At 38.7% G+C, this 24,100-nt stretch overlaps 1 protein-coding gene across 4 annotated transcripts; it reads left to right on the top strand.

Moving 5' to 3' along the window:
* Window positions 1–3,605: 3,605 nt before the first annotated feature.
* On the top strand, window positions 3,606–22,989 carry LOC103101242 (zinc finger protein 454-like). 4 transcript variants are annotated; one of them, XM_056796841.1, is made up of 7 exons: window positions 3,624–3,741; window positions 4,264–4,343; window positions 5,503–5,621; window positions 5,730–5,856; window positions 6,451–6,546; window positions 16,626–16,800; window positions 17,621–22,989. In XM_056796841.1, exons 3-7 carry the CDS (start codon window positions 5,610–5,612, stop codon window positions 18,300–18,302), a joined length of 1,092 nt encoding a protein of 363 aa, XP_056652819.1. In that variant the 5' UTR covers window positions 3,624–3,741; window positions 4,264–4,343; window positions 5,503–5,609; the 3' UTR covers window positions 18,303–22,989. The 4 variants fall into 4 exon arrangements, with proteins under 4 accessions (XP_016278236.1, XP_007492658.1, XP_056652819.1 ...); XM_016422750.2 differs by lacking the exon at window positions 5,503–5,621 and having other exon boundaries at window positions 3,606–3,741; XM_007492596.2 differs by lacking the exon at window positions 5,503–5,621 and having other exon boundaries at window positions 3,611–3,673.
* Window positions 22,990–24,100: the final 1,111 nt, after the last annotated feature.

The following is a 24,100-nucleotide window of genomic DNA, read 5'->3' as shown; positions in this document are numbered from 1 at the left end:
GTTAGGCAATTGGGATTAAGTGACTTTCTCTAGGTTGCACATCTAGGAAGTGTCTGAGGTCATATTTGAACTCAAGTCCTCCTGACTCCAGGCCTAGTACTCTATCCACTGAGCCACCTAGCTGTCCTCATTCTTTTTATCCATTTTGCATTGATGAACTTTTAAAAAGAGATATTTCCTTCAAAGAATAAATATACAAGCATTTCACAGTGGAAGTTATGTTCTTCCCATATGCCACCTCATTCTCTGGGGAGTTGGCTCAAAACTTGGCTCAGTTGCTACAAAGTACTGGTCTCAACAAGTTCATATCTAGATGGAAAGATTCACATCTACAAATGCAAAGTGAAGTAAGCAGGGCCAAGAAAGCAATACTGACAATAATTCCAACAGTGTCAATGGAGAGGAAAACTATCAGGAAAGAATCCAAAAGGAATCCAAAAAGAATTTTGCAAAATTACAAAGGATAAACTAGAACCTACTAATGAGTTTTATGAGAAGACATCTCTTCCTGCTCATTGACAGGGTTTGGGGGTTTGTAGTTTTGGAACATAGCAAATGTTGGATATTTTATATTTAGGGATTCGATTTGCTGTTTTTCTCTTCCTCCTGGTTTATATCTTAATACTTTATTATCAGGGGTGGCTCTCTGGGAGGGAACCAGGTAAAAAATACTAGTGTTAAAATAAAATATTACATATAGTATGATTTTAACTAAATTATATAATAACAATATCATAAAAATAATTAAAAATCCTTTTCATCATTCCCTTCTAGGAAAGAATGGAAAATTCAATTCTCTTAGAAAATAATTCATATTAAATCACTTTTCTTTGATCTCTTCACATAGCCCTGAAGATTTTTTAAAAATAGAATATAGTTTACTTTTAGTTGCCAGGTATGCAAATACTTGACAAGAAAGCTTTTTAAAAAAGTTTTTATTGTATTTTTTTAACATCACCATAATTTCCATTAGTATCCCTGTCCTGTCTTTTTTTTAACGTCACCCTGTTGTCAGAGAAACACATTCAAGTTTGTAGCAGGATCATTGTGAGTCATTCTGACTTTCTAGAGCATGCATGAATCAAGACATCACCCTCTTCAAAAATGAAGGACAAGCAACAGCAATAACAATGGGGAGTTGTTGAGGTAACTCTTAACCCATCTCTTCAGTAAAATGTCTAACAATTGGGACGGTGTTAACTTTTACTGAGGTATAATGTTGGGCCAATCAAAAGGATGACACATTTAGGTTTAAATGACCCTCTCAGCTATCCATCAGGGTCTTTGGTCATTGAGAGATGCCATAGACCTAAATTCAACCTAACTAATAAATTGATCAAGCCCAGACCATTGTCTCTTGGTTTACCTTAATTTTAAAACATAATATGATAAAGGATCAGGAAAACAGTGCACCGTGTCCGATACCTGTGATGCATTTGGGCTACATTTAGGTTTAACAAATCACCTGCAGAACTACTGGCTTGGGAGGTCATGCAGAATTGCCAATGGAGTCAACAGGGAGAACTGTCCGTCAGCCAAAAATGCGGAGCTGAACTTGGGCTCATAGACAGATGCATAGAGTATATGCTAGGGAGCTAATAGCCTCCTGTACACTGAAGAGCCCACATTGTACCTTTGTGCTCAATCTGAGGGATTTACATTTTGCAAAGGATATCGATAAACCTAGAAAAAGAACGATACAGAACAGGCAGGTGTGAGTTAGCTCTGATCCAGAGAGTGGAGGAATCCTATCTCTTTGATATTGCCATAGAATCATTGAAGTGCAACTGGTAAAATATGGTATGAACAAATGAACAAGTAAATGAAAGAAAACCATTTCTCAAGTACTTTCTATGGGAACATCGTTCTAGGTTCTTGGGAAACAAGTGGAAAAGCTAGAAGGTCCTCGCTCTTAATTTGCTGACACTAATGGGAAGACTCCCCTAACATTTTCGGTTGCTTGTTAGATGATGATGTGTTTTAATCGTCAGAGTACAGCATTAAACTATGCAGAGTTATGAGTGTTCTCTTTTCTTCTGTTTTAATTCAACTTGATTTTCAGTTTAGTATAATCTTTAATTTGACTCTCCAAACTTAAAACTTCAGTTTCAGTTTTCATACACTAATTGCTATTGCTTTCTTTATCTAAACCCTATACCTGATAAAAGAAAAAACATTCATGAGGGTCTAACTTGTAAAATTAACTTTTCTGTCATTTAAAATGAAGGAATGTTAATTGTTTTATGAAAACCATCTGCCTCTTAAAATCTTTGCTAGGGGATCAAAATGACCAGACTCACCGTCTCCTTGGAAGAGATGAAATCTCCCATAATTTCACAAGGCTTGCCAAGGACAGGCAACATATCTTTTGGGGGATGGGCAACTGGTATGACAGATAACAAATCTTTTAATTATACCTTTAAAGTAATATGGAGGGAAAACCAAATTCCTCAACTTATCTTGAGGATCTAGAAAGATGGCTTTATGCAAATACGCACTCAATTATAAAATTAATGCAGCATAAAATCAGTTACATTGTAGAATCAATGCAGTGAGAATCAATAAAGAAGACACTAGAGACAATATTAATTTTGATATTTTCTTCCTCTCTCTCTCTCTCTCTCTCCCTCCCATTCTCTCTCTCTCTCTTTCTGTCTCTTTCTCTCTCTCTCTCCCCCCCCCCCCTTCTGAGGAATACTGGCAAGAATTCCCTCACCCTTAGGCGCCCCCCACCTTGTGAGAATACTGGCCCTTACTCCTCCACCCCTTCTGAGGACTCTGTCTAGACACAGGCGATGTTCCTCACTCTATGCCCAGCACCCCCCCAATGTGAACTCTGCCAGCATCAGTCTCCAGTCTGCTCATTAGAGTGATTTTGGGGGTACGAGCCCCCCAGAATTTCACTCCACACACCTCTTAAATAATTCCCCCCTTTCCACAAGTGTAGAAAGTTCCCAGTAATGGGCTCCTCCTATCTTCACATGTTTCACATTTGTCCCACTGAATTTTCTATGAACTGATGCTGAGTAACTAAGTAGATACCTAGTAGATAAGTAGCATCTCTTAAAGATCACGGAAAATACTGAACTCTGACAACAAAAGTTAATGGAAAAAGTCTCTTGGTCCATAAGAAGTAGGAGAGCCCAGGGCAGAACGTTCGCTCAACCCTTCAACAAATGCAGTCAAGTAACTGGAGCTCATTTATTTGACTTTGCAAAGAGAGCATTCAGGCTACTTAGTGAAGGGCAAGGATTGTTATGTAAAGAGCCAATCAAAAACTGTTAAAAAATAAAATCAGTGTAAAGGGGAGACAACAATAGGTGGCGCAGTCACCGGAAGGTCTTTTGTTCCAGGGGGCTCAGCGACCCCAGAGGGCCTTGGACCGATTTCGGGAGTCTAGGGGTCAGCCGCGCCCCCCTCTGGCAGCAAAACGCCTCTCGGGTAACTCCCCAGCCCACCCGGGGGCATATTAGGACGCGTTGGGCATGCGCATTTAGGATCGGTACTACAACTCCCAGAAGGTGAAGCGCGGGAAGCGTTGGGCCAATAGCCACAGAGAACTCGGGACTCCTCTCTCTCCCAACTTCTGACACTGCTGAGCATGCGCAATTTCTCCTCCTGCCTCTACCCGACATGTCCCAGAAGTCTCTGCTCGCGACTGCTTCCCATTCCGGTGTGTCACCACGTGGGTGGCAGGGTCGACCCCCGGCGGCCTCTCCTGATGCATGCTGCCTGCCGGGGGTGAGCCTTCTGGTGCCTAGCATCCCCGCCGCCCCATGGGGGCCCCTTTCCTCCTAACCCCTCGGCCTAGCCGTTGCCTTTTCCTCGTCCCCCACCCGAGCTGCCGTGGGGGCCCAGGCTCTGGGGCTGAGCCGACGGAGGGGCGGGTCCGCGGGTTGACCCAGCTAGAGGAGGGGTCACGCCCTCTGCTAATGCCCTCCCCAGTCGTCCCGCCCCATCTTCCCCCATCCACGCTGACTTTTGAACTTTGGGCACAAGGCTGGGGTCCAACTCCAGCCTTCTCGCACGTTCTCAGCCTCTTCCCTCTCTGTTCCCCCATGCCTGCATTGTATTCGCCCTTAGTGCTCATTCCTTCTCGCATATGCAAATACTTAGCCCCTTTCCTGAGTATAAAAATTGGAACCGGAGGTGGTGGTGGTGGTCGTGGTGGTGGTGGTGATGGACATGCTCTGAACCCCCAGCCTTGTGGTGCCAGAGCTTCAGGACGATACCAGCCCCTCACGTTTCCCTTTTTCTCCCCAGGCCTCCGCCCTTCCCCTAAAAGAGTGAGTTGTACCCAGGGAGGAATGCTCTCTGTCCTCCTGACAGTCAGGCCCTACCAGGTGAGTGGGAGTGCCCCCTTTCAGAAGCAGCTTCCACTTCTGGCTGTGACAGGGCAGGAAAGGGCCAGAGACTACCAAGAAAACCATGTGCTGTATATATACATATATATAGACATATCTTTCTGGGTAGTTTAGTGGTGTTCTAAATGTGAGAGTGTTGTCTAGTGGCCAGTGAATGGACTTACTCTTGTAGGAACTGAATCAGTAATCTTGGTAATTTTCCTTCTTAATGTAAATGGAAGAAAGAATTAATCAATTTGGAGACATGTATAATGTCTAATATGTGTTCTGCTGTGGTATGTTGAGGGGCTGTGATAGTGAATGCTTTACGTTATACAGAATATAGATAAATATGTCCTTTCAAAATATACTCAGTGCCAGCCTGGGAAGACATTGACATCTGAGTATAGTTGGGAGGGCCTCTTAGATGGAGCTGACCATATGGCAAGCTGTCGTTTCCAGGAGGTAGAAGCTAAGATGGAGAGTGTCTGAGAGTGAATATGGAATGATAGGTAATTAGAAGAGTGAACCAGTCAATTTAGGTAACAAAGTAAGATGATTTCAAGTGTAAGATCTAGGGCACAGATGGTGAACTCTCATGCTGCATATTAGCCCATCCCTTACCAACCAGACAGGGGGAGGGGAGGAAGTGCTCCCATTGGGTGGTTGAGCAGAGGAGCTGGTGATGTGAAAAAATGTTCTTGGTGGAGAAGGGGAAGGGAGCAGCCCCCTCCAGCATGGGTGCCATGGGTTTGCCAACATGGATCAAGGACTTGAGGAACTAAGAAAATAAGGAAGGCATGCTCAGTTGAGAGGACAAATGGGGGTGAACTGGCACTAGAGAGCCAAAGGGAGTGTGATAAAGGATTATAAATCAGAACTCTCCACCCTGATACAAACTATGTGACCATGAGTGAGTGAGCCACTTACCATTTTGTTTTTGACTCATTTTCTTGATATGTAAAATGGGGATGATAGGAACTCCATTCAGAGAAAGAATTTTGTCCCATATAACTTTGAAGATAATAAGGATCAGGATTTAGAATGAGAAGGGACCTTTAAGTTCACCTAATCCATACTTTCAGGTACTCATGAATGTGAGATTTAGCTCTCTAAAGTCATTGAGGTAATAATAGTAGAGCCAAAATTTTATCTCAAGTCTTTAGGTTCCAGTGTTCTGTCAACCAGACCCTGAGCGTTTCCTAACAAGGATGCCTGTTTGAAGCAGATACTGTTCCAGATTGAACCATAATTGATGATCAACAGATGTTTTTCATGGTATACTTTGAAGGCAGTGGCTGGGAGGATTCCCTTCTGTTGTACAGGCCAGCTGTTCCATGAGGGGCAGACCCTGGGTATAAATGCATAAATACATTGGCGTTGTAGGAATCAGTGACGTTCAGTGATGTGGCTGTGGACTTCACCCAGGAGGAATGGAGATATCTGGGCCCTTCTGAGAAGAAGCTCTACAGGGACGTGATGCTGGAGAATTATGGGCACCTGGTTGATCTGGGTAAGAATAACTCACCTGGGTAAATCTACTGATGAGAGGGAGTTATGAGTTCCCTTAGGAAATGTGTGATGTCCTTGGAGTTAAGCAGTTTTTGTTTGGCACACAAAAACCTGAGGCTGTTAATCTTTTTGCATCCTAGAGACACCATACTTCTCTAACCTGTGTCTAAGTGAAAGATCTTCCAATAATTCTACAATCAGGCATCATCTCAGGGGAGAAGACACAAATTCAAAACCAAACCTGCCTTCCAGGAGCTGACATCCCATGTGAGATGCTTCCTTTTTAAAGTTAGAAAGTGTCCCCTAATTTTGTCAGCACTGAGGTTTTACTTTTCTTACTCTCTGTTCTCATAGGATTAGCCCCAAAAGTTCAAATGATGATGCCTGAGCACATGAAAAATTCCCATCACCCCCCTTACTGCTAACAAATCTATTCAGACAGATTCCCCCCCTTATTGTTGGCAGAACAATAGAGTATCTTTTAGGGTCATTTATCCTCTGGTCTATGGACATGCTTTAGACTTCCCACTTTCAAAAAGAGATCAGCCAAGATTGGAAGCTCTTTCCTGTGCTCTTTGCTCTTTCTTATGAATAGGACTCACTGTTTCCAAGCCAGATGTGATCTGCCACTTGGAGCAAGGAGAACCTCTTTGGAGGCCAGAAAATCAAGTCACAAGGACCAGTTTTCCAGGTGAGTGAGGGACCACCCAACAGCTCAAGTTAATCCATTCAAAGGAACAAGTTGTTAGTGTTAGCCTTTGACCTTCCTTCCTTTTAGGAGAAGAGATGAAGCCCTCTAGTGTGTTTATCTCTGATGGGGCTTTATCTGCTTTTCAACCAGTCTCTTTTCTTGACATTTACCTATTTCTAGTTCCCTCAAGTTTTGTATAAACATTTGTTTATCCAATGAGTGTATCAGGAGTATCTAGGACGAAATGTTGCTTGAAGCTTATTTTGTGCCAAAATGTTTTTTCTTATTAAATGATCCCTTATGTAGTAGTAAGTAATTTGGGGTTTATTTTACTATAATATCTTGTATTCCTTTGTAGTACTCCTAGCTAGGTTTTTGACCTCCTTTCATGATTTTGGTGACTGATATCAAATAGAATTTTTGTAATTACTTGTGAAGTGAATATTTTGTGTCCAGTGCTTTGGCCTGTTGAGATCCTTTTTGTTGAGAATCTTTTGGTCAGTCTGAGATATGCTAATACCAGGCCCCCAATCGTTCTGAATGTTTTAATTTTTTCCTTTCAGATTTTTGACATTTTCTTCCAAGTGAAGTTTGCTATTTTTGTTTCTATAAAGTATGACTGAATGGTTCACTGGATACTTTTACATAGTATTATCATTTCCCTCTTTTCACAGGGACTCTTCATGAACATCTATCAGTAATGAAATATCTTCTATCATTTCTCTCAATACCATTTTGTTTTTGTATTTAGAGAATTGCTGTATGTTTGTCCAGCCAAGAAAAAAAGGCTTTCTTGGGTGGTTTGTTCCTGAGGAAGTGATGTTGGCTGTTGGTAGTCCCTACTTCCTTATCTAAATATTCCCTATTTCATTAATAACATTCTAGAAGTGGGCAGGGAATGAAGCCAAGCTTGTTGACTTAGAGTTTGCCCACTCTATTCTCTTCTTTGTTCTTTTGGACACATGAGGTTTGTCTTTCTCCAAAACCACTCCAGTCTCTGCTGTTCCCCTTCATGGTCTACCAGGTCTTTCCTCAGTATCTGAAGAGCAAGACCAGTGTGATGCTGGGGACCTGAATTGAGTACAGGCAGTATTATTCCCAGGTTCTTTTCGTGCCTAATTCCCTGTTGGTCATTCTTGCTCCATGTTATCCAAGTTATTACATTAGTCTTGACAAAAGGTGATGATAGCAGATTTGGTTGAAAGCTGATTTTGGAATCAAAATTGCAAAGTAGAATAAGGAAATTGGAGGTGTGGAAGTGGAGGCTCTGAATGCTAGTGTCTGTCTAGAATTGATTACACAGTGGATAGAGCACTTGGACTGGACTCAGGAAGACCTGAATTCAAATTTGGCCTTAGATACTTCCTAGCTATATGATTCTGGGCAAGTCACTTAAACTCTGATTGCCTCAGTTTTCTCAACTTTAAAACAGGAATCATATCACTCACTTTATAGGATTGTTGTGAGAAGATCTAGTGAGATAGTGTTTATAAAGCTAAATGCTAAAAGCTAAAAGCATAAATGCTTTTAACCCCCTTTTTTTTACCTCCCCTCTTTTGCATCCAAGTTGATGCTCGCTTTCTGGGATGCCACATCTTGCTGCTGCCTCAGAGCAGATCTGCAGTGTTACAAGGGAATCACTTTAAAAGACTGATATATATTAATTTAAGGTCGCCAAGGAATCAGCTATGTAATTCCTAAATGAAAAACTCAAGTCAGCCGTCAGCCTTTTTTGGAGTTTAATTACAATAGGAGCAAGAAAGGAATTAGAGATATATATAGAGAGAGAATGGGGAGAGAAGGGAATAGGGCTTAAATACCCCTTCTGTTTAGGCTGGGCCAAAAGGCCCAAGCCCTTAGATAGCTGGGGCAAAGAAAAGAGATCAGTCCCTTTCACTCACGTGTCCAAAATGGAGAAACAGTCTCAGAGGCCCCCACCTTCAGCTTCCTTCAGAGCAAGCTTCCTCAGAGCCCAGGAACCACACCGACCAAAAACTCAATCCCCCACCCTCTCCTGAGTCTCCAGACCCTCCTATCTTTAAGGAAACCATCCAAGTTGCCTCCCCTCAGTCCTCACATCTACCAATCACTCTTCATCAATTTCCCTGTCAATGGAGGCTCTCGCTTAACCCAGGACCGCCCAGAGGTTTCTGGCTTTTGCACATGTCTGTTGAAGGTCATATTTTTCAAATGATTAAATCTTTACTCCTTTGTTCCAGCCCTTTCTAAATCCTGTTAACTTGAGTATGGTAGAGATTGGAATAATTAAATTTTGATCTAGGCTGCAGCCCTTACTCAATCCTATTAGGACTGAATAGGGTGGAGATTTATTCCAAGTATCTCCATTGTATCAATTCTAAAATCAATCAAGACTCAAAGAAATTCCTGTTCTATGCTTAAGCATAGGTCAAAGTCCTTTCCATTGTTCAGCAAAGGGTTTCTGTCCTAAAGTAATCTTAAGAAGGGAAGAGAAGGAACCTCCCATGCCAATGGAGTTCCCATTCCAATAGACTATCAGTAAGAAATTTTCCAAGTATGAAATATCCCAATGGTGAAATTTTCAACAATTATAAGTCTAAGGAAATTTGAGGTTTACAATCCCCCCTGATGATCATTGGGAGACTAGTCTCCCCATTGATCATTTAACATAATCATTTTGTAGTTCTAAATTCACTTCTAACTAAAGAAATATTCAATTTTCTAGGAGAAATTAGAATAGTGAGAGAGGAAATAGAAAAGAAAAGAAAGCAAAACCAATGTTTGCTAGGCGCATTGACAGAAAGCCAAATTAGGGGCAGTCCCTTTTGGCATAAATGTTACAATAAATGTTCAATCAAAAGTTCAGTCCAATCAATCACATCGAAAGTTCATTCTTAATCTTCTTGATGAAGTGTAGGTTTTTGGCATCTTTCTGCAACAGTTCATTCTCTGGATATAAAAGTTTCAAGCTTCTTTCTTGAAGATCTTTTCTTGAACAAAATCAAAATCTTTGAATTTTTTATAAAAGTAAAATCTTAAACAAAAGTCTTGGATTTTTATAAAAATAAAATCTCAAACAAAAAAAATTCAAAAATTCTTAGATTTTAAATTAAAATACAATCCCCCCTGAAGTAAGTATTAAAAAAAAATATCAAGTTTAGCTCAGAATGCAATGTTCAGTTATGGGGTTGTATGTGTCAATTATCAAAAGAATAGAAAAAATAATCAAAAACATAAGAAAAACTCAAAATAGACCTTGTATAGGTCCAGTTTAAAGTAATTTCTATCCCACAAGTATGTAGGACAGAATGCAGTAATATTTCACTTAGCCATTTGTAGCCAAGACTACAGGAAGTTGCCATAATATAAGAAAGAAAGAATTAGAATTCTATTTTGATGGGGAAATGTCATTCCCTTGTCTGATTTTTTCCTCAGGGATATAGGGAGCCAGCATGATAGTCAAGCTTTGTACTTGTTTGAGTATTTCGAAAAGAGTGTAGATACAAGGAAGTCCTACGACTTAAACATAAGTTAAGCGTCGCAACCTCGAGTCTCATTTTAATATTTCATGTGTGCTCTATTGGCACTATTCAGGTTTAGTCTGTGCTCTTTGTTTTTATCCCTTTTCCTGGAATCAGATACAAACATTAATCACAGTCCTATAATATTTTATCAATAAATGGCAGGTTCCCATAGTTTAAAGCTTTTAGGCATATATTGATATTATAGCAAGAGTATATATATTAACTTGTATTACTGCAGGGAAAAAATATTAATATTAATTATGTGTACCTTCAGTACAAAAATGAGAAAAAATCAAATATTCTGATAAAAAAAATAAAAGAAAAGAAATAAGAAAAAATAAGAAAAAAATCAGTAATTCAATATATTCTTGAAAAAAAATATCCATTTGTCTATGGATTATTATCTCCAATTCTTATGATAAGATAGAGTCACAATTCATATGATAAGATAGAGTCAATCAGTCTCAGCAGAAGATGCTTTCTTCACATGTGAGCAGTGAATCCAAGAGTCTCTTTCTCCAATCTTTATAGATGTTGGAGTAGTTAATAATATTTGGAATGGTCCTTCCCATGAAGGTTCAGTTGCTCCAGTTCGCTTGAAATTCTTGATATAAACTTTATCTCCTGGGTTCAGGTCATGCAGAGAAAAGTCTAATGGTCCAGCTTGTACTGCAGCTCCGGATTCATGAAGTTCACGTAGTTTGTGCTGTAACTCCTGTATATAGGAAGCAATAGTAATATCTCCCCCTAATAGCGATGTATAAGCCGGGGAGAAAGGCTTAGCCTGTATAGGCGGATGTCCAAAAAGCATCTCAAACGGTGAAATATGTAAGTCTCCTCTAGGCCTGCTTCTAAGATAAAATAGGGCCAGAGGGAGAATTTCAGGCCATTTTAAATGGGTCTCAGTGCATAATTTGCCAATCATAGTCTTAAGTTCTTTATTCATCTTTCCTACTATTTGGAGAGGAGAAAAAAAAACTGAAAAAGGTTAATTAATATCAACAAAATCAATACAATCTAAGAAGAATCATCTTTATTATACTGGGAAGTTCCCTGGGCACCCTCCTGAAGGGCACCTCTCTGAGGATCATTAGTACCTCGAGTAATTTTTGGACGAGCGCCATTTCTCATATATTGTTGAGTATTATCATTAAAATTTTCTTCAATTTGAGCATTGTCATTAAATTCCCAATTCCTATTTCTATAATTCTGGTTTCTAAAGTTCTTATTTCTATATTCATTATAGTTATTTCCATAGTCATTATTATAATTTCTAGAATTCTGGTTTCTATAACCATTATCATAATTTCTATAGTTATTATTTCTAAAACCATTATTAAACTGTGTATTCCTTCCAAACATCTTAAGAAAGGTTCTACATTCCATCATTTTGTGGCCCTTCTTCTCACAGAAGTGGCAAGTAATGGATTGATAATTGGATTTCTGGAGAGGGGCAATTGTCGTTGGTTCATTATCATGCCCACTTTCTAATTTAGTTATCCTATCTATTACACATCTCATTTTTTTCTTCATTTCCTCCATGTCATCATTATTCTCTTTTTCCTTTTCTTCGTTTCCCTTAAAAACATATATAGCTGTTTTTCGCAATTCTTCAAGGTCCATATCTGACCATCTTGGGCATTGTGTTTTAAAATAATTTTTAATTACTTTGCAAGAATTATTTACAAAGATTCTTCTAACTTGTCTTAAACTATTCTCTTTATTTAAGTCCCAATCTAAGTATCTGTCCCCAAACTCGATAATTCTGTCCATAAATCTGGAGGGTGTTTCGTTTTCCTTTTGCTTAATTTTTTCCAGTTCCATCCACTTATCTGTACTGTCCGCACATTCCTTCATGGCCGTGAGGATGGCCTCTCTACAACGGTATAGTTGTAGATAGTCCTCAGGATTATTATAGTCCCATTCGGGATCCTGAGATGGCCAATGTGCTGCATTACGCCCCCGGGTTTTGTTGACATGAGCAATTATTTTATTTTTTTCATGTTCACTTAAAAAAGCCTGTAGTAAGCTCTCAACGTCCTTGTAAGACGGATTATATTGAAAAAATATGTCTCCCATCTTTTTTGTTACTAGAAAAGGATCTTGTTCATATGTGGGGATATTTCGTGTAAATTCATTTATTTCTTGGGGAGTAAACGGTATCCTATGTCTTAAAGTCACCACATCCCCATTTCGTCCTATTTCAGGTACTTCTCTTAGAGGAAACAGGCCTCTAGTTGAATTTTGCACCTGTGGGTCAGTTTGACAAGGACAGGTTTCTCTAGGAGGACAAGATCTCCCTTGCATTGGAATTTGGTTTTCTGTAGGAGAAGGAACATGAGAAGCTGGGATTGCAGGGGAAGGGTTTTGGGGATTAAATTCAGACAAGATTTGCACTGCACGAGAGAAGCAGTCTGTTAACTGGGCTATAGGGAAGGTGTTTTCCATCTCTATTTCAGGGAAGGAAATTTCCTCATTCAAAGGTTCAGAAACAGGTCTGTTTCCGGTAGAGTGGGTGTTTGCCCATTGATCCTGTAAGAAACATTTTAGATCTTCTAATTGGGCTTGCATTTTTTCCTCAATTTTTCCTATTTTATCTTCCATATCTCCCATTTTATCCTCAATATTTCCTATTTTATCCTCAAGTTTTTCTATTTTATTCTCAATATTTCCTATTTTATCCTCAATTTTTTCTATTGTATCCTCAATTTTTTCTATTGAATCCTCAATTTTTTCTATTTTATCCTCAATATTTTCTATTTTATCCTCAATATTTTCTATTTTATCCTCATTTTTTTCTATTTTATCCTCAACATTTTCTATTTTATCCTCAATATTTTCTATTTTATCCTCATTTTGTTTTATTTTATCCTCATTTTGTTTTATTTTATCCTCATTTTGTTTTATTTTATCCTCAATATTTTTTATTTTTTCATCTCTAAATATAGTATTGAGGAGTACAAAAATGACAGTACCTATTAATATAAAAATTTGGAGGTATCCTTCATTCCTCAATGCCCCTACTTCTTCAGCTGCCATATAATTGTCAAAGAATGTAGTACTCATTTTTATATGTATATTTTGTAATTTCACAAAACACGTGGGGAGCAGGGCAAAGCAACAAACTTTCCACAGGGTTTTTTTTTTTTTTTAATCCAGGAAGTTGTTCCTTAAGGGAAAGGATATTTAGAAACAGTTCTTCCAGCCAGGACTTTAGAGTCCTGTTGCTGAGATTTAAAAACAGCTGTTTTCTGTCTATCAGAGTCACACAGCTGGGAAGTATCTGAGGTCCGATTTGAACCCAGGACCTTCTGCCTCTAGGGCTGGCTCTCAATCCGCTGAGCTACCCAGCTGTCCCTTAAGATTAAAGGGAAGAAAAAGAAAAAACTGCTGATTCCAATTTAACTTAAGGAGAAAAGAGAAAAAGTTTTTTATACTCACGTGTTCTAGCAGCTGTGTCTTTAAGCCAAGTTTTTTTTTTTTTTAAAAAAAAAGGACTAAGTGGTGAAACAGTATAGTAAAAAGGCAAGGAAAAAGTTTTATTGAGAGGATTCTTTAGACTCCCGTGTGGTCAGCCACAATGTTACAAGGGAATCACTTTAAAAGACTGATATATATTAATTTAAGGTCGCCAAGGAATCAGCTATGTAATTCCTAAATGAAAAACTCAAGTCAGCCGTCAGCCTTTTTTGGAGTTTAATTACAATAGGAGCAAGAAAGGAATTAGAGATATATATAGAGAGAGAATGGGGAGAGAAGGGAATAGGGCTTAAATACCCCTTCTGTTTAGGCTGGGCCAAAAGGCCCAAGCCCTTAGATAGCTGGGGCAAAGAAAAGAGATCAGTCCCTTTCACTCACGTGTCCAAAATGGAGAAACAGTCTCAGAGGCCCCCACCTTCAGCTTCCTTCAGAGCAAGCTTCCTCAGAGCCCAGGAACCACACCGACCAAAAACTCAATCCCCCACCCTCTCCTGAGTCTCCAGACCCTCCTATCTTTAAGGAAACCATCCAAGTTGCCTCCCCTCAGTCCTCACATCTACCAATCACTCTTCATCAATTTCCCTGTCAATGGAGGCTCTCGCTTAACCCAGGACCGCCCAGAGGTTTCTGGCTTTTGCACATGTCTGTTGAAGGTCATATTTTTCAAATGATTAAATCTTTACTCCTTTGTTCCAGCCCTTTCTAAATCCTGTTAACTTGAGTATGGTAGAGATTGGAATAATTAAATTTTGATCTAGGCTGCAGCCCTTACTCAATCCTATTAGGACTGAATAGGGTGGAGATTTATTCCAAGTATCTCCATTGTATCAATTCTAAAATCAATCAAGACTCAAAGAAATTCCTGTTCTATGCTTAAGCATAGGTCAAAGTCCTTTCCATTGTTCAGCAAAGGGTTTCTGTCCTAAAGTAATCTTAAGAAGGGAAGAGAAGGAACCTCCCATGCCAATGGAGTTCCCATTCCAATAGACTATCAGTAAGAAATTTTCCAAGTATGAAATATCCCAATGGTGAAATTTTCAACAATTATAAGTCTAAGGAAATTTGAGGTTTACAGCAGTCCATTGAAATTTCAGATTCTTTCAGATGAACTACTGGCTCCCCGTGCTTCTCTCATTTATACTTATGAATTGAATATTTTGTGTCCAGTGCTTCAGCCTGTTGAGATCTTTTTGGGTCTTGACTCTGTCAGTCAATATGTGTTTTTCCTCTAAACTGTGGATTTGAGAAGAATATTATTGATGCGTTTATCCATGTAATTGATAAAAAGCTTCAACCCAGCACAGCCTGATGGGGTTCTCCACTCAAGATCTCCCACAGTGGTGAAAGGGAATCACTGACACCTTAGTTTTTTAATTCATCAAATCACTTGTGAATCCATCAGATTGTATTATAGCCTAGTCTATTTCTGTCTATCTTCTCCACAAGAAGAGTAAGAGATCCTTCATCAGTATAGTAGTCCTCTCTCGGTAACTGAGAATGACGATTGTCTTTGTGCGTTTTCATCTATGGTGTATAGATGAGTGTGCATAGACACTTGTACGTGAGGGAGATTTAAGTGGAAAAGTCGATGCACAGAGACAGTTCCACTCTCTCGGCATTGGAAGTCTGGGTCCAATGGTACGAAAAGTTGTTACACCTGGAGACTTCCTCAGTTGCATTGGATGGCCGTGTTGTCTTTTGTGCTCCAACATGCCCTAAGCACCCCACAGTGCCTTGCTGCATCGCCATCTCAGCCGTTGAACCTTCTTATTGGTTTCTTCCGCCTGTTCTGCCGAAGCAGTCTTCACATGCTGGGTGAGCAAGGCCCTGGTTCACCAGGGGTTGACGACCCGATGGCTACCCTCACAAGGTTTAGCTGACCTGTCGAAGCCGTTACCTGGGGTGTGGCCGCTGCTGCATGCTAGCAGCTACTAGGAGCCACAAGTGAGAGCTGGGTGTCAGGTGTATAACAACATATGTTATACACGGATAAATAAATACATGTATGATTCCATAATAAGGATTCTGGTCACATTATAAAGAATATTGCTTCTGAAGATAAAGTAAAGGTTAAATAAAGCAGTAACAGTTTCAAAAGTTATGTTTTGTTGTCTATTAAAAAACATTAAGTAGTGGAATGCCACAGTAATTCCTCTCCTGGTGAAATGAAGATATTTGGACCATAAGGTCATAACATCACTATTTTTCACCTGGTGGCAGTGAACCCCCTAATTATAGTTTCAATATCTAAGAGAAAATAAATAGTACTGTAAGTACTGATCTTGCATGTTTTCCCTATTTCAGTTCCCACAGAAGCTATTCTTTTTTTCAAGACTCCTAAACCTTCCATTCCCCACCCTCTTACCTGAGGACGGTGGCTCTTAATTTACTGAAACAACTCCCCATGACATCTTTTTTCCTTTTTGATAATGAAGTAGTTTGACTCCTTTTGTCAAGCCCAACCTTTCTCCTGTGGTCCTTACTTCCACCCCTTCAAGTCTTTTCCAGAATACTCCCTCTCAGCCACCTTCTTTAACTTCCTCCCACCTCTTGGTTTCTTCTTGTCAATCATCCGTATCCTTCATTAGCTATTCAGTAAACACCACACCTATGTGTTTACCTTCTCCTCCAGCATAGTAAACCATCCAAAAAGACTTTCATCCAATTTTTCACTCAGTGCAGTAGTATTCTAGGTGCCATCTTAAAGTGATGGCGCTTTTGTTGCTTAAATATTTTAAATTTATTTCATTGTGGAGAAGTAGGATGGGTCCTGCCAAAAAAATCTCCATGGAAATTAGGAGAACAAGCTTTAATTTACATTTCTGATACAAAGTAGGTGTGGGACTTTGGGAAAGTTACTATATCCAACCTAAGTTTCCTCTTTTGGAAAAATGTAATAACTGGCCTTCCTGTCTTTCACAGTTGTGGGACTAAATATAAAAGGATAAATAAATACACAGATACATAGTGGTGGAACCATTTGTTTTCTCCCTTCAAGTTTGATACTATCATTTCTTTTTGAAGGAAAAAGAAGTCATCTCTAAGTATATAGAAAGTAGATATGGAAGGATATGCACATTTAAAATTTGTTTTCAGATTGGGAGAATATTCCTGAAACCAAGGAGTCATCTCCAAAGCTGGGCATTTCTATTGAACGTTCATCTGAGGAAGAATGTGCAAAGGTTCATCTTTTTGTATCAAATTTGAAGAAAGCTTTGGAGTGTGATGCCAGCTTACAGAGACAGCAGAGTACTGAAGAGAAATATTCTTGGTAAGTAATAGTGTAGGACTTAAATTAATATCTAGCAACTCCAAGTATTAATTTTATAAATTTTATTAATAATCACCTGAAGTAGAAGGAATAAAAAGGAAATTGAAGTAAAAAACCTAGTTATTTAACAAAATTAAGATCACGTGACTAAGTTCTCTTTCCCTATTTAAAAAGCCCACTCCATCAAAACTGGGACAAGAAGAGAAGAGAATGAGAGGCGGGGCTAGACCAAATTTATATCCTTCCTACATCAGCATGTAATGTGAGGAGAATGGGGTGCTTGGAATTGTAGTTTTTAGGGTAACAGATTCTAATTTCACAATAGTCAATAAAAGTCAAACTTCCAAAGAAGTGAGAGAATAACCATGAGAATATTAATAAATAAGTAGATGCTTGAGTTGACAGACCAATGCTGTTTTGACAACAGAAGAAACCTGTAGGAAAGAGGCTTCATAGAGATTCATAAAGAAAAAGCCTCTGTATTCATACTAAATAGAATGGAATCTAAGAAAATAAAATATTTTTATTTATACTGGATGTGAGAAATCCTTCAGTTCTCAATTTGGCCTTAAACATCAAGGAGTTTTTCCTAGAAAGAAAAGAATATGTAAAAGCCTTCCCCTGCACCCCACCCAACAGTTTCTATGAGACTATCTGTACTGGAAGAAACCCTGTAAATTTATGGTTATGTCCAATAGCTTTTCTCACAGGGTATATGACTTATTAAATACCAGGAAATTAATCCTGGAGCCCAAACTTATGAATATAAACCCCGCAGTAAGGCTTCTGATCCCCATCCATTCCTTCTTTCCTGTCACAGGATTCATTCTGGAAAGAATAAATGTCTTATCTGTGGGCTGTCCCTCTTCAGCAAGGCAAGTCTTATTCGACATGTGAGAATTCATACTGGAGAGAAACCCTATAAATGTAATGAATGTGGGGATGCTTTCCGTGAAAGTGTGATCCTTAATGTTCATCAAAGAATTCATAGTGAAGTGAGACCTTATGAATGTCGTGAATGTGGAAAGACCTTCTGCTCTAAGGTTGGAGTTACTCGCCATGAGAGAATTCACACTGGAGTAAAACCTTATGAATGCCATGAATGTGGAAAGGCCTTTCTTCAGAAATCATACCTTACACAACATGCACAGATGCACACTGGAGAGAAACCTTTTAAATGTCATGTGTGTGGGAAAGCCTTCCTGCGGAGAACTGGTCTGAAACAACACGTGAGAATTCACACTGGAGAGAAACCTTATAAATGTCATGAATGTGGGAAGGCATTCTCTGCCAGGAATCGTCTTTATTTGCACATGCGAGTACATACTGGAGTGAAACCTTATGGATGTCAGATGTGTGGGAAGGCCTTTTCCTCTAGGAATGATCTTACTCGACACATTAGAATTCATACTGGAGAGAGACCATATGAATGCCATGAATGTGGGAAGGCCTTCAGCCAGAGAGGATCCTTGACTCGACATAAGAGAATTCATACAGGATAGTAACCTCAGGAATCTTTTCTATTGGCAAGTCTCTTCAACTCAACAGATATTTATTAAGTATCTCTTATGTTCAAGGCACTGTGCTAAGCCCTTAGGGATATAATGATAAACATGAAAATCATTGTTTTCATAGTAGAAAGCAAAAAGGAGTCAAGATAAAGAGTTTGATAAATATGAGAATGCCATCTTCTGGCATATACAGGCCAGTAAAAAATAATAACACAGGAGAAGCCCTGTGCATGTCATAGACATAAAGATTTCAGCTAGAACATAGAATTTCAGTGGTAAGAAGGACCCCTGTGGCCATCTAGCCCAATCTAAATATGAAAAAAATTTTGTCCATAATCCCCTTGAGAAATGATCATTGAAGCCTCGCTTTTAAGATAGCCAATTGAGGGGAAAACTCACTACTTGACAAAATAGCCTATTCCACTTTGGAATAGCTCCAATGGTTAGGATTTTTTTCTTTCATTAAATATGCATTTGTCTTACCCCCTTCAGTCTTTTCTTTGGCCTTTGGTTACCAAATGGTAAAGTCTAATTCCTTTTACATGTGACAGTCCTTTAAATACTTTAAGATAGCCATTATGCCCTCCCAGGGCCTTCTCTTTTCCAGGCCTAATACAGTTCTTTAACCATTTGTTCCCTATTATGAACCTGTATTGTGACCCTTCCCTGACCTGCTTGCTTTCCTTTAGCTTCTCTTTATGCTTCTTACTAAAAGAGGATTCGAACTACTAGGAAACTCGTGGATTAAATTATTCCTTATCTATTATTTTCCCTCAACGTTTCCTCCAAATTCTCTCTTGTTGTTTGACTATGAGAAAAAAAGTTTGGTTTTCATTTCTAAATAATTACCAGATAGATATTATAATTTAACTTTTCTAAAGAATACCCAAGACCACATAACTAAGAATATAATGGAGTAGATGTTTCTTTCACTCCTCATTATCTCAAAAGAAAAATTAAGCATTATATCAAACGTACTTACATCAGATTCCACAGAAGAAAAAAGATCTCTGAGAAAGTAAAGGCTGTATGAATTGACACCAAAGAAAGCTCATCTTCTAAAGTTCTCGTTGAGCAGCCTATTCTAACCAGTCTTCAAATTTTGCAGAGATATGGAGTCCACACATGTGAACATTGCATATAAAGTATGATTCTTTTTGTTGTATCAACTAGTTTTATTGAAATTTTCCCTCTTCCTCTTAAAAAAATTATAAGAGATGACTCTTTGGAAAGGGCATGATAGGGGAGTGTAAATAGAATACTTAGAGAATGTAAAATCAAAAAGTATATTACAGATGTGGAGATGAGACCTCCTGGGTTCCAATGTGACTTCAAATATTTCCTGGCTATGGGACCCTGGGCAAGTCACTTAACCCCACTTGCCTAGCCCTTACCGCTCTTCTGCCTTGGAACCAACACATGGTATTGATTCCAAAACAGAAGGTAAGGGTTTAATTTTTTTTAAGTGAATTAGCTAAACAGTATGATAAAGTAAAAAAGAATGGCAGATTAGACAAACAAATGACAGCTCCCCTCCCCCTGCCAAATATGTTGTTTATAAAAAATATATCTTAGAAGAAAAGACATGTAGAAATAAAATTGGCATTTGATATGAGTTCCATGTTTGGTTCTCAGACCCTTTGACATCATTTTCTACTCTCTTCCCCCTTTCCCCTCCCCCTACCCCCAGTCTCTGACAAGGCTATCCTTTTGCCAAGGATGATCCTTCATATGTTCACTTGATCCTATTCCCTATGAATTTTAGATTTACTCCACCCTGCTTAGTCTAACAAAACAGGAATGTCTACACCCCTACTGAAGGATTAAGTATTGAGGAGGATGGCCTATGACAGACATGTCATAGCATGCAAATGTCATAGGCTATCAAATGACAAATCGGAAAAACTGACAGACCCCCTGGGCTGTCCTAAGTCAAGCTTAAGCTACCATTGGTATATGTGAGACATAGGAAGTGATGTAAAAACGGTCTATATATTTCACATCACTTCCTCTCCCTGGGCTCTTTTTCATGGAGAGAGGTGGCTGGTGGCAGCATGCTGGGCATCTTGGCACCTTGGTGTGGCTGCAGCTATTGTCCAGGTTTGGCAGTGAGCGTCCTTGATACAATATTGGGAGAAGCTTAGTAGCCTAGTTCAGGGGAGACATCTTCACTGAGCTCTCTCGGAGTTCAGGCTGATTTTTTTTTCTCCTTTAGTTTTCCTAAAAATGCCATCCTCTTAGGAGGCCTCGTGATTGGAAGGTCTCTGAACTCCCTTGGCTCAGGCTAGGCCGGAGAAATCCTATACCCTTTTCCTTTTCTCTTATTCTTAATTCCTTCTATCTATATTAATTAAACCACCATAAAATTTCCAAACTGACTTAAGTATTTTATTTAGGATTTTGAATTAAATCCCTGGTGACCAATTAAATTTATATTCATTCTCAACCCTAAATTTACCTTTACAGTCTGGCTAATCCTTGAAGGGTGTGACCAGGACCCTCAAATTTCTGTGAAACCTCTTTCCTTTCTTTATTACTTCCTCAAGTCAGTCTTTTAAACATCTAACTCAGCAGTTTAAAACACAGCTGTGAGATCAGGTGAGTATAAAACATTTCCCCCCCCCCCCCTCTTTTCTCCTTAATTTGAATGGAAAACAGCCGATTTTTAAAAAAATGTAAAAGTGGCATGACTGGGGAAGCTGTTTATGTACAAATCCCCCTTCCCTTAGGGAACAAACAACCCAATTAGCCCACCCACATTGACTATACTGCCTAGATTATTCTTAACTGGCAGTGAGAAAAACCCTGAGGAAGTGTTGGCCTTGTCCTGCTCCCCACATGTCTCTAGTTTTAAAATTAAGTGAGGAATAAAAACAAACAAACAAACCAACCTACCTGTGAGGCCCCTTAGGAAAAGCTGAGGCTTTACTCAAAGAGATAAACTGTTTTACCCTGAAGATAAAGTAGAGGAGGCTTGTGACCCTTCCCAAATCAAACAAAAATTCAGTCTTAACCTCAGGCAAAAGCCTTTGTTTTCTGTGTCCTTTTGGCTTAGGGGCCTTGATTGGATTAAAAGGCTCTTAAAAAAAAGTATACTACACCCAAATCTTTTGTTTTCACTCCCTGATTTTAACCACTAGCTAGTAGTGACATCTACTGACTGAAACCAAAATTTTAAATACAAAATAAATATAAAAATGAATACTACATTCAATGACATTTGTATGGCATTTGTAGAATTAGGGACATTAAAGATTCAAGAATACCTCCAATTTCTCATCTTATTAGGTAATTTCATTTCTATACTCCTAAATACTGTAATGAGAAATGCTACCTTGAAAAAATTTGAAGCTAAAATGCAAGAAAACATGCAAAACCAATTGGATAATTTAAAATGCTTCTTATAGGATCAAATGGCAAAGCAATATAATGCCCATAGCTGCTAGCATGCGGCAGCGGCCACACCCCGGGCAACGGCTTCCACAGGCCCGCTAAACCTTGTGAGGGTAGCCATCGGATCGTCGTGGACGCCTGGTGAACAAGGGCTTTGCTCACCCAGCATGTGAAGACTGCTTCGGCTGAACAGGCGGAAGAAACCAATAAGAAGGTTCAACGACTGAGATGGCGACGCATCAAGGCACTGTGGAGTGCTTAGGGCATGTTGGAGCACAAAAGACAACACGGCCATCCAATGCAACTGAGGAAGTCTCCAGGTGTAACAACTTTTCGTGCCACTGGACCCAGGCTTCCAAAGCCGAGAGAGTGGAACTGTCTCTGTGCATCGACTTTTCCACTTAAATCTTCATGCACAAGTGTCTTTGTGCACAAAAATGCACAAAGACAATAGTCATCCTCGGTTACCGAGAGACAACTACTACTACTACTACTATACAGGAGAAATAATGCAAAAAATCTTTCCACATTGACAATAATGTTAACAAAACCGGGAAAAGGAAAGTGAAAAAATCTACTCCTAATATACTCTCAGAGTTTGTCAGTTCTCTGTTAAATGGATAATATTTTCTGTCATGAGTTCTTTGGAATTGTGAGTCATTGTATTAATCTGAGAACCTAAGTCATTCACAATTTATTGTCATAGTTTTGTTATTGTGCATAATATTCTCTTTTTTTTGGCCAAAATTTAAGAAAGTATTCAGAACATTTACATTATAGTATTCTAGATCTTTTTCACTTTTGGTTTATATTCTCTACTCATCATAGAACTCAACACATAGAAAGCAAATAGCAAAGGATTGTTGACTGATTTGTTTAATATATGCCTATTTAGTGACCTAGTCCATACTGGCAATGCAATCACTTTTATATGACCTATTCTTGATATATTGGTGCTGGTCCATGTAATTTGATCCTACTTTTCTTTTTAATTTAAATCATATTTTTTCACTTAATGGAAAGCTTCCCCCAATTGGAAAAGGAGAAAATAAAACTCTTGGAAGAAACATGCCTAGTAAAGGATAATAAATATCACATCTAGATAGAATGTCTCAGTTGAAACTTTGGGAAAATCCCCTCTGTCAGCAGAGAGGAATCAAGTTTTATTAAGTCTTCTGTAATCTATTTCCTTTCTAGATATCTAGAAGTAAATTTCTAATTATTTAGTCCAGAAATTTCCCCAGAAATAAAAGATAATTTGACTGATTTATATATTCTGCTTCAACTGTGTGTGAAATTGCATTTTTTGAAATTGTGTAGGACTTTACACACACACACACACACACACACACACACATCCTTATTGAATTCTATCTTCTTAAAATGAGGTTAATATTCTGTCAGTTCACTACCTTATTGCTCTTGTCTTCATCTTTCAGAGAGAGACAGAGAATGAGAGTAAGAACAAGAAAGTCATACAGAGACACAGCAGAGACACAGAGATGAGATAGAGATAGGGATGGATAAAAGAGACAGAACTCAAGAGATAGAATGAGAAAGTGACACAAAATACGTATTTATATATAAGAAATAATTTTTTATTTCTAAGTTTGAAATTGATGCTTGATACTTTCAAGGTCTTTCAAACCTCTTTCACTATCTCTTTGTTTCTAAGAAAGTCAAGAAATGCTTTTACATTCCATGCCTCAGAGCATCTTAGAAGTTGAGGTGATTGAAATTGAAGATATGTTGCCTGGGAAACAAGACAGGTTCAAGGGGAGAATGTGTGCAGGCAGCAAGACATCATCCTTGAGTTCCCAATTGAAATGAGCTATGGAGATCAAAACTTACTCAGACCCAACTTGATCTTCCTGTCCAGAACTAGAATCTTATCACCAGGCATGGCTCCTGTCAGTGTCATGAAGCAATCAGGGAGGAACTGCGGGAAAATCAGTTCTTCTCATTAGATATTTACCAATAGAAGATGGTTAGCTGAGGGTTGTATGACAAGCTTCCAAAATTATATTTTATGGCTCAAGATGCTAAATATCTTTGCCTTTGATCACTGAGAGAACATTGACCAAAAAATTTACTGGTTATTGTTAGCCTGACCAATAAGTTGGTTCTCTTATATGGAACTCTGTCTATTGGAATTTTAATTATATGTGTGTATATATATATGTGTGTGTGTGCATGTACTATTTCTATCATGTTTCTATTTATTAACAGTTCTTTCTCTTGAGGTGGTCATTAAGTTATTCTTCAAACAATGTCTTGGTTGTTCTCTATAATGTTCTTTTGGTTTGGTTTCTTTCATTCTTCATTTCATTTTGGTCTTTCTGTGTATTGAAAAAATTTAACTTATTTGTCACGTTTTATTGCTGAGTAGTATTTCA

The sequence above is a fragment of the Monodelphis domestica genome, chromosome 4, assembly GCF_027887165.1.
Source record: "Monodelphis domestica isolate mMonDom1 chromosome 4, mMonDom1.pri, whole genome shotgun sequence".
NCBI lineage: Eukaryota > Metazoa > Chordata > Mammalia > Didelphimorphia > Didelphidae > Monodelphis > Monodelphis domestica.
The sequence above is the reverse complement of the archived record's forward strand: the minus strand, read 5'-3'. Positions and strand labels throughout refer to the sequence as shown.